This window comes from Phaethon lepturus, unplaced genomic scaffold (assembly GCF_000687285.1).
Source record: "Phaethon lepturus isolate BGI_N335 unplaced genomic scaffold, ASM68728v1 scaffold20382, whole genome shotgun sequence".
Classification (NCBI taxonomy): domain Eukaryota; kingdom Metazoa; phylum Chordata; class Aves; order Phaethontiformes; family Phaethontidae; genus Phaethon; species Phaethon lepturus.
Window position 1 is genome coordinate 1 of NW_010521474.1, and position 10880 is coordinate 10880.

The following is a 10880-nucleotide window of genomic DNA, read 5'->3' on the forward strand; positions in this document are numbered from 1 at the left end:
GCAGGTGAGGGTGTGAGCAGCGCGGCGCCCGGTCTTGCCTTCTCCCCTTAGCGCGCGTGTCTTGCTGCGAGCTCGCGCGCGCCGCGAGGTGTGTGGCGGGGTATGCGCGTACCTTGCGCTAAGAGCTTTCCCTTTCTCTCCCAGGCGCTGGGGCAGAGGAGGCACGTTTGTCTCGGGGACAGCTTCTCGGTAACCTCATCCTCCGCTGTACATTTATCGGCACATACTGAGTAGCGGAATGTCCTCAAAGAAGAAAGTGAAGATAAATGCTTCCAGGAAGGAACGACGGGTAAGCTTTGCTCACCGAGCAGAACCAGGCAGGCGAGCGGTTTGTTCTTCCGTGCGCTCGTGGGCGTTGGCTCTGGAGGTGGATGCACTGGTGGTAATGCGGGGCTTGCTTGGCACGGGTGCTGGGAGCTGTGCAGCCCCTCCTGGGGCAGGTTCGGGGTGCGCGGGGTTTTCCTTCTCTTTTTTCCTTTTAGGAGCCGTACGTCATCCGGCAAAGTGGGCCATGGACTTAAAGTTTTAAAACAGTCTTGTAAAATTAAAGAGAGCAGCTTATAGAGGAAATAGTTGATGTGTCTATATTTGGTACCATAACAAATCTTGTGAGGCACGGCTAAGTGCTGGTAAAATTAAAAGCTCAGGAAGCTGGTGTTTTCTTGTCATAATAATATAATAAACACACACAAATCAATGAGGCAAATCACTCCCACCCTTATGGTGTGAATAACACTTTTACAAATATTTCATAAACTACTGCCATTCTCTTCTACCCTCTCCTGCCTTGCAGAAGCGTCTGTGTAATACTTGATTTATAAATTCCACTCTATAAGAAGTTACATCGTAGCTTTTCAGTTTTTTAAAGTGAAAATATTTAAGTTGGACAAGGATGGAAATCTATGTAATATAGAGAGGAATGAAGAAATATTTTGATGCCTGAAAAGAAAAAGGCCACAGATCATAGAAACCAGATATTAGACTGTTATAAGAGTTCTATGCTTATACACCTAGTTTTATAAAATAAGACAAAGCTCGCACTACAGAACATTATCGAATTGCAGAATATATCAGCTTTATACCATCATTTCTTTCAGGGGGAAAAAAACATAGCCTGAGGAAAAAACACATGCTTTGAATACTTCATATCATAGATCAGCAGTCTTGGTTAAATGTATTTCCAGTCAAACGTTCTTGAAATTCATTGTCATACTTAATCTGTTATACACTCAAAAAGCTGGATGAACTACCTATTGCTTTCATACCCATCCAGGAGCACAAAGCCAACTCCCATCCTCGTCGCAAATTACTTCCACTTGAGGAACCAGATGTCTCAAGGATATTGAAGGTAGCGGAAGCAAATCAACTCGAGGAGCTTGATGATTCATTCGGTTAGTATTAGCTTGAATGTCATTTAATGTATGATTTTCATGAACAAACCGTATGGGCAAAATAGTTCAAGGCTTACCTAGGAAAAGGTATTGTTTCTTTCCCAGAGAAAGTTATGGGCAGGAGAGACAGAGGTTTTCTGTCGGTAAGGAAGTAACGAGAATAACGCTGTAATGTGTAAAAGTCAATGGAAGAATACTGGCTATTCAGGTTTTATAGTCAACGGTAGAATTTCACAAAATATAACATTGCAATTGTGTAAGGATTTATATTTAAAAAATAAAGTTCAATATCTTAAGTTATTCTCTATTTAATTACACAAATTATGAAATTGAACTTTTGCTATTGTAAGGCTATTTGTGGCAGCAAACTTCGACCTTCATAGCAATGTTGTTCTGCCACTTTCAAATTTTACTTAAAAAAGTAACATCCTAAAAACATACTATCTTTGTTGAAGCAGTAAAACCACTTTCATGCTCCATATGGGACATGTGCCTCCGTACACTGGAAGAGAATCAATTTAGACAGAATAGGTGCCCCTGTGTGAAGTCCTCTGTTGTTAAATATATATAGTTCTTCTGTGTCAGTGCCAGTAAGAAAAATATTTGAAAAACTGTGTAATTAAAAGTTATAGAGAAAATGCTAAGAGCTGTTTCTCAGCTGTAATAGTTATTACTCCAAGAAAATTGTGGAAATATGCATGTAACTGCTAGAAACAGCATTGAAAATCAGCTATATAGAAGAATATAGCAAAAGGGCTGTTAAGGGAAAGGCTGGAAAATTAAAAGCTCTTCTTTTCCTCACTTCTGTGGTATGTATTAAAACCTGTGGTATATATATTTGTGGTATACATACCACAAAACTGTGGTATGTATAAAAAGGATGCCTGCTAACACTCATGTAAGCCAATGCTAAATTTTTGTGGCAATGTGCTTGAAAAAGAAATCCGTACTATGGAAGGCATACTAAAACCTTAAAGTTCTCAGAGTTCTAATCTATTTGGTAGCTACTGTCAAGAATTCTACATTTACAAACATTCTACAGCAGCTGTAACTGCATTCTTATGGCATCCAATAAAGCAGCTAAAAATCTGTACTAAAAAAAAAGATAAAATTTAGAAAGCAGTTGTTTAAATGTATAGAAGATTGATGTATACCATAGCAAAAAGATTTTAAACTGTACAAAATGTCTCCTTGCTATATGCCATATGCATATGCTGAGCTTTCCTGCACCTTTGGTTTTGGTTTGTAAAGGAATAGCAGAGGGATAAGTACAGAAACTATGAAGTTTTTCACTATATATTATTTTTCCCAATCCTCAAATAACACTTCTAACAAGACCTCCTTTGTGTTAGTGATCAAACCACAAGTATTCCAACTAAATGCTTAATGGCAGGCAGTGCTAGCATGTCCATGCTCTTTGCCTGAACAGATGGGAGCAATTTTCATACAGCTTATTTTCTGTTCTTTACAGATCACCCTTTGCACAGTACTGCTGTGGATGCTTATGGAGAGGAACATTTGCAAAACGAGTCACTTGGTCATGTTTCAGCACCGCAAAGGGAAAACACAGAAAGGAGGTCTGGTGAAAAAAAATAATTGCCAGCATTTAATTCAATCTTTAGATTTTTAGATTATAGGAGATAGGAAAAAGTGTTCTGTTTGTCAGGTTTCCCTAGCTGCTTATTGAACAGATGCTTTAACTTAAAATTTGCCAGATGAGAAACCAAAAGAGTAAGTAAGCTTGAGGAATGTAGAGAAAAGAAATGGGAGACTAAATTAGTCTGCATTCTGTAAGCAGTACATTGATTTAAGTACTTGCTGTATTTTTTTTAATATGAAAGGATTTTAAAGTACCTCTGTGAGGTATCAATTAGTTCTCTGAATGCTGTTGTCTAAAGTTAAAAGGTAGAAAAATTGCAAAATAAGTAGAAGCCGGTTAAATTACATGTAAGAAAGTAAGTAATTTTTAAAATCTTTTAATGCCAGTTTTTAGTACATTTCTCATTTGTTCAATCAAATTTCATTTCAGTCTGGATTAGTTCTTATTTGAATGAAATAGCAAGGCAATAATAGTGCTTGTATGAGAGTATTTGTTTGTGGGTGTTTTTTTTTTTTTATTTCCAACCCCACCCTCCACCAAGAAAGCCACCTCCACTCCTGCTAAAATCTCCTCAGTAATAATTCTGTTTCTGCTTTGAAGTTTCGGCTCAGTACAACATGGCTATCGCAGTGTTCAGTTAGTAATCGATTTCTAAATTGTTGTGAGGGTTGCTGTTGAGGGATAAAGATTCTGTTCCCTTTATATGCCATTTGCAACTTTTTGTGTAGTCTATTTAAGGAACACAAACAAAATGACATAGCAGTACAAAATGTTCCCCAAAACACAAGATTTTGTTCTGTATATGGTTGAAGATCATTCTTTCTTGGTGTGTAGTGGGTTTACATGTGGATGTTTTTATTTTCCTAGTAAAAAAAGGCATCGCTCAATAACGTCTGATGGCGATGTTCAAAAATTCACCAGAGCTGATCCTGAAGATGAACCCCGTAAAGAGAATACGGTACAGAAAAAGTTGCATGAGTATTGTCAGTCAATTTAATTTTAACTTACTTTATGCCATGCCTGCAATAGAGTGGGGGAGATGACGACCTTTCATTTGTTTCTTAGTACTTAACTGTATCTGAAATAGTTAACCCTCAGAGTATTCCTGTGATATGGCCAAGCAAAATGCTTAAAGCTACAGTCATGTCAACAGGGAATAGACTAGCCAGGTACTCCTGGATCCTGTAGCCCATTCTCTTGCTCATTTGGGAATACGTTCTCCTCTTTCTTTACCTCTTCTTTCCTCATATCTGGAATATATGTTCTTAAAGAATGGCATACTAAACGGAATATAAATCCTTTGTATTTGTTCAGTATTGAAGTAAAACATATTTATGAGAGAATTGAATTTTTATTGATAAAATTAATTTTGAATACATGTTAGAATTAAGCAAAAACCACTCAGTTTTGAATGAGTGTTTTTGCATACTTAGACCACAGTTAGTGTAAAATGCCTTTGGCCCACTTACCATCCAGGCATACAGGGGAATTTAACTACCTGCGGAGTTGAGAAAGTAGGCCTGTGATAAAAGAAGCTGTGCAGTAGCTTGCGGAAAAGTTTTTTACATATTGAAATTTACTGGAATTGTTTAAAACCGTGTTGTAAAGTTCAGTACAGAGTGTTAGTCTTTCATCAGTCAACTGCATGCACTCTTGTAGAGTGCTGTCGGTGTCACAACGTTGTCAAAGTAGCGACAGAACTGGGACAGAATGTGGGTGAAAAGGGAGGCGAGCAGGCGCTGTTCATCAGAGAACTGTTAATACTGGGCGATGGCTGTGCTGAAGCGAGGGTCCGTATGCTCCTTAGAAGGTTTCTACTCCTGCTGCACGGCCAGTGGCTGACGTGTCAGTTGGGCAGCGGGGTCAGGCAGCTGCTGTCCCTCCGCGGCGTGAGCACTGTGCTGTGGTTCTGTCGAAACCGCCCTAAGTGAATGTTACTGATGTTTCAGGCAGGAAATGCTTTCCTGCACTCTTGTCTAATTGCCATCTCTCAGAATTTTAAATGAGTAAACCTAGGGGATTTTTTGGAAGTTAATCTGCTTTTTATATCGCAGAAGGCCCTAAATACTACTCAATTCCAGGTGAAAAAGAAGCGGCCTTCAGAGAAGAACGCGTCAGATCCTTCTGGTAAAGTAAACCTTTAAAGTAAACCTGGCTGGTGTGCCACACAGCTCTGATCCCAATGGTTTGCATCCCTGGACTTGACTATTACTCCCCTGAAAGGGTAAAGCATAGGTGTGCGTTATCGCTCGCACGCAGCCTGGTCCCCTTTGGAGGGAAGCCTGGGACCATGGGTATAGAGCTGTAAGACCCTTCAGTACATCCCTTGGTCTGGAAGCCTGGAGCACCAGCTGTGGGGCAGAACTTGGAGTGCCCCTAACTTAGAGCATAGGCACAGCTGTTCGCATAAAGACCTTTGAGCTAGGGAGCTTCAAGGCAGTGGCATTTTTCGGTAGCGGGACACTGTTTCTCAGGTGTCATCATGCTTCCTTTGAACGGTACCCCGTCACATTCAACTCCTAGATTTACATCTGGGAGTGTGTGAAGAAACATGGTTTAACTTTTTGTGGAATTAGTTGGTAATACTATTGTAAAGTTTAAAGAAACATATTTTTATATAGCTTTTTTTGAAGCATATATAGTATTCATGCAAAATGTATACAAATATAACAACTCATGATTCTTTGAGTATTGCAGGTTGCCCAAACTCAGGCTAATAGTTTTTACAGCACAAACAGCTATATCTACAGTACCCTGTGTAGTTTATGAGTTAGTTCACTAACGTGCTCCTGGACTTGCTTGAAATGATGAAGAATAAGAAATAAGTTGTATATGATTGATCATCCAAATTCTAAGGTGTTTTCCAGATAAATCTATCATAGTTGCTCAGCCAAAGACAGATGGAATAATTCATATATCCCTCTTCTCAAGTTTCATATTAAAATGTTCTTAATTTTTAGATGGTTATTTTAATGGTAGGCACAGTAACTTTTCTATTATTTTAGAACGTGTACCTGAATTGTGCAGTGCTTGTCTTTATTCTGTTGTTTCAGTGGATAGCCCATGTTCTGTACAAGTTTGGTGTACCGAAGAGCTGAAGAGATCTCCTAGAGATATTACAGAACTGGATGTTGTTCTGGCTGGATTTGAGAAGATAGCAGCAAATTACAGGTAAATACTCTGCTTTCCTATCGCTGAATAGTCAAGTAAGCTTTAAAAACAGATGACTTGCGTTTTTGCTAATGGGCCGTCCTTTAGGGAATGCAGTATTGCATAACAATTATTAGGTTTCTGTGATACAAATATTTTTTCATGTGTATTTTGAGGTCGTCTCCAGGGATTTGATATTTTTCCAAATATAAGAACAAAACATCTCAGCTGAGGTTTTTCAGTGTAAAACTTAAGGTATTGCTAGTACATGAAGATATGTAGTTGCCTGTGCTACTGGATGCGCAACACTGGGTTTTATTCATTACTCAAAGGAATATTTTTGAATGAGATTTCTCCTTTACTAAACCAAATGGGTTGTGTTTTGTCCCTCTGACTTCTCCAGACAAGGCATAGAATCAAACATTGCCCGAAAAGCTATCAATGGCTTCTGTTCTGCTTTCAAGGACCAAATCACTGATCTTGTAAGTACACCATAAATAAAATCAATTTTGTGGTAGTGATTATAGAGCTATATATTACATTGTAGTCAAAATGCCTATGGCTTCATAATTGTCCTTTACAGATTTATTTATGATACTCTAAATTTTCTAATCTCTTGTCAAGATAAATAATACGAAAACAGAGTTTGTTGTGTGCAGGTTATGATTTGCTGCCTCTGTGCTGGCTTTTGTGAGAATTGCCTTTAGGCACAACACTGCTGTCATGCAAGTATGTTGCAAAATTGTCAGCTTTTGAGAGCAGAGAAGCATCTAATAATCCTGAAGTGTTTGTCATATCTAAAGCATTATATAGTAAAACTGGTGAGCTGCGTAATTTGAATGAGCAAACAGTTATTTCAAACACTGTTATAAAAGCTCATGGACTAGAGTTTTGAACGATTGATGATTTAATCTTTATTTTGTGTCTCGGTGACGCTTGTGTAGCCTGACTAAGGCCTCTAACATGGTTAGTGAAAATCATCCTTTTTTGATTGACCGTTGGAACCTAACTGTAAAAAGCCTCTTAGCTTGGAAGACTAAGTTTTCTTCTCACTAATTACGACGAGTAAAATAAACTCAGAACTTTGTAGGTGTTTTGATAAGTATAATGGATAAGCACTAAAACTATAGTTCTAAGTGATTCATTAAAATAAGCAAGTTTTAAAATGACTACGTTTATACATTTTATATAAAGTTACAGAAAAATTAAGCTAATTAATTACACTAATGGGTACAAGGAGTATTACCGGTGCAAGATGATAAATTTTGTGCAACAGTCTTCTGGCATGAGGGGAGAGGGAAGAATTCATACACAACTGATACAATTGTAATCTTCCTTTGAACCAGTGTTGGGTTTTTAAAGAGCTCTTCATGTTATTCTGAAGTAATTCTTGCAGCTGTGTTTTTAGGAGGATAGAGATAAAATCAGGATCCATAGTCATGTAATTCTTCTTTTCCTCTGTAGATAGTGGAAGTGCAGGAAATAAAGAATATGAAGCAAAAAAACGCTAAGGTAAATACCTATATATCACTATATTGTACAGCATACAGAGGTGGACACTGACATTTCAAGAAGTTGACTAGAAGAAGTAAGATACTTCACAAAAAAGTGTACTGTACTACAGAATCAACTGCATAAATAGAAGATAGGGAACCACCAGAGGTTTTTTGGAAGAGATCTGAGTAAATATGGATTGCCAACTCCATAGGTATACTGCTATACTGGTGTAAAAAGAAGGAATGCACATTAGGATGTGTGGGTATCTATGTATGTGAATTACTTTTTTTTTTAATGAGCACTGGTGAGGCTGCTGGAGAGCCAATTAAATATTGAGAGCTAACCTTCAAGAAAGGTAGATGAGTATAAAATCTAGGAGAGCAGCAAAGATGGTGACCTGTGAGGGCAGAATTGGATTGCTTAGTGTAAAGGAGAGAAGTCTAAGGGAGCTGCATTCCCTAAATACATGCAAAATTTTTGTTTAGAGGAAGGCAGTTCCTCTGTTCGTGCAGAGTGAGGAGTAATTGACTAAAAATGCAGCAGTGGAATGTTGGCAGGATGAGGAACTAGTGTAAGAGCAGAAAAACAGTGCGGTGGTTTCATCAGGAAGGAGGTGAATGCCCTACAGCAGAGATATTTAAGAGCGGGTTAGGCACTGTCTGCCAGAGGCTTTCTGCCCAGATTAACATCTCGCGCAAACTTTTCGATGATAAAATAGTTTTTAATAAGTAACACCAACAGAAAGCTTATTCTGGGAGGTAGTAATTAATGTGCTAAAGTCTTGTTAATTTGAGGTGATATGGTAAGCTACTCTGCATGTAAAATGAAAATTTTAATACACATCTAGCATTCCCACCCACTCAGTTATCCTTATTTTGCTTCTTATACATTTATTTCAAATCAGATTTGTAATTGCTAAATTTAAATTCATGATTAGTTTTGTTTTTTTAAATTGCTGTATTAAAGAAATCTTAATTATGCTTAGTTGTGGCAATGATACTAAACATACATTCACATTACTCTGCATTTTTAAATCAGAAACAAACAAAAACCTGCTAGAGTTGGTCATGTTTGAGTTCAAAATGTCACAAACTCCTTTTGTATGCTTGTAAATCCAGTGTCCCTTAGGAGAAAAGTCAGACGGACTGAGAGTTTGACATATTAAAGAGCTTTACAGTGTTTAAAATACAAATGTAAAATATGGCAGTTTAAGGTCTGGTGTCTTGGAATCTTCCCAGAATCAGAAGCATAAAACCTCAAAGAAAAAAAGGCAATGAATTTCAGTTGTTTGCCTTTGAAGTTACAGAAACGGTTTCAAAGACTTTCCTCACTGTTTGTTTCAGATGACAGCAGACATTAAAAAGAAAAGGCAGCAACTGTTGCAACTCAGAGAAGAGCTAATTGGGTATGTTTCTAATGATGCACAATAATAGCCTGAAGAACTTAAGGAGTCTGGTATTTTGTAACTCGGAATTGAAAGTAACTTCTTCTTTTCTTTCATTTTATTTTCATGAAACTCTACTTCTGTATTGCTTTCTGTTTTTATCAAAGCTCAGGATAACCTCTCCTTTCCATATTTCAGTTGCCTAGATAGTCATTCTTGCAAGTTCTCTTAGCTAATTAGGTACCGAGATGGTGTTTCAGACCATATGTTCATATGAAAAACGCTAATGTTACAATTGGAATCGCAAAGGGGATGAATCATAAATTTACAAAGGCAATACCAGAGGGCTTTTTTGGTTTTGAGGCAGGAGAATGTGTTTCACCTCTGCAATTTGGCAGGGGTGCCTCTTGAGTACATGGTTTGCTTCCATCTTGTGTGGCCACGCAATTCCCCTTCTCTAACTTGGCATTCATCTTAAGTCTCATTTAAATACACAACACAGAAATCACGTTCTTTGGAAGAACCATTAGACTTCCCCAAATCCAGTTGGTTACTAATGACAAGCTTTATACTGAAGCTGCACGTAACATACACGCTGGAAGTCAACTGTAAGAACAGTGGGCTTGGAGCCACAAAGGCCAATGAAAAGCCCTTTCTCTATGGCCCCAAGAGTCTTGATTTCTTTGCAGTACTATGGGGAGAATTCACTCAACAGAACTAATTAAAGACATCATAAAACCCTCAAGATGGGTTTGAAGCCCCTCACAGATTGAAAGCTGTCTTCACATTTTTTTTATTTGTTGTGTTTTAATGCTTTGAACATCTTACGAAAACTTTTTAGCTGCAACACTGTTAAATGAAAATGGCTGTTGGTGTTGGGTTTTTGGAGTGCTATTTTAGTGGATTGAGCCCTCCAGTTTACCTAGGCAGAGGCGTATGTAGTTTGTAGATCCCAAGTATGCTTCAGCACAAGCACTGATCACCTCAGCCTGCAAGCAGGTGCGTGCAGAAGCAGAACACCAGGTACTTGGGAAACTTCACTTGAAAAACTTCAGTGCTTGAGAGAGAGTGGCTATGTTGTCAGACTCAAAAGAGAGATGTGGAAAAAAATTGCGTTTTTTTGTGGATTTAGACCCATGCTCCTGTTTAAATAATATGCTAGGTGTTCTAATTAAACGGTATGTTTTATTAACCTATGTTTCGTGTTTCTGACCAACCTTTCCCTTAAGTCTTCTTCAGGGGAAATACGTTCATAGTTACTCATGAAATAAATATGCAGATATAGTCATCAAAGCCTTGATCTTTTTCAGAGCTGAACCACAACTGATACAACTACAAAGAGAATATGCTCAGGTACAGGAAAGGGAATCTTCCTTGAAGCAAGCAACTGCATTACTTACTGATTTAAAGGACCTACAGCAAGACTGTTTGGATTATAGAGAAGAAAACCCAAAAGAAAAAGTGGTAGTAAGTACATATTTTATATGTGTTTCTGAACAGTTCTGGATCAGCCCCCCTGCCCTTTTTTTTTCTTTCCTGGACTGATGGGAATTTCTATTAATGTTTAACTTGCATTAAATAGCAAGATTTTGTTAATTGTCTTTGTGGAAGCAACTTGAGAGTCACTGCTGTAACTGTACTGTAGTACGTCACTTTTTTTTTTTTTTTTTTGGTGTTATGTTAGAAACTAAAGCATTTCAGAGAGGACTCTACTACTTTGCTCTCTATGTCCAGGAATTCAAAGACATAGAATCACAACCCTTGTCCTCAGGTCTAGCATTTTTTACAGAAACTGGAGAAAGATTAACAGTGAGAAACAAGTAATCAATTTCTTTTGTTACTGTTGTTCAAAGGTAGG

At 37.9% G+C, this 10880-nt stretch overlaps 1 protein-coding gene across 1 annotated transcript in view; it reads left to right on the forward strand.

The window, feature by feature from the left end:
* The first annotated feature begins 238 nt into the window (after positions 1–238).
* CENPU (centromere protein U) overlaps positions 239–10880 on the forward strand; it is an 11127-nt gene continuing 485 nt past the window's right edge. The window contains exons 1-10 of the mRNA XM_010281539.1: positions 239–289; positions 1274–1391; positions 2863–2968; positions 3859–3949; positions 5046–5118; positions 6045–6162; positions 6545–6623; positions 7606–7653; positions 8982–9043; positions 10333–10489. Of these exons, the coding sequence (XP_010279841.1) occupies positions 239–289; positions 1274–1391; positions 2863–2968; positions 3859–3949; positions 5046–5118; positions 6045–6162; positions 6545–6623; positions 7606–7653; positions 8982–9043; positions 10333–10489 (903 nt within the window). The remainder of the gene's footprint in view (positions 290–1273; positions 1392–2862; positions 2969–3858; positions 3950–5045; positions 5119–6044; positions 6163–6544; positions 6624–7605; positions 7654–8981; positions 9044–10332; positions 10490–10880) is intronic.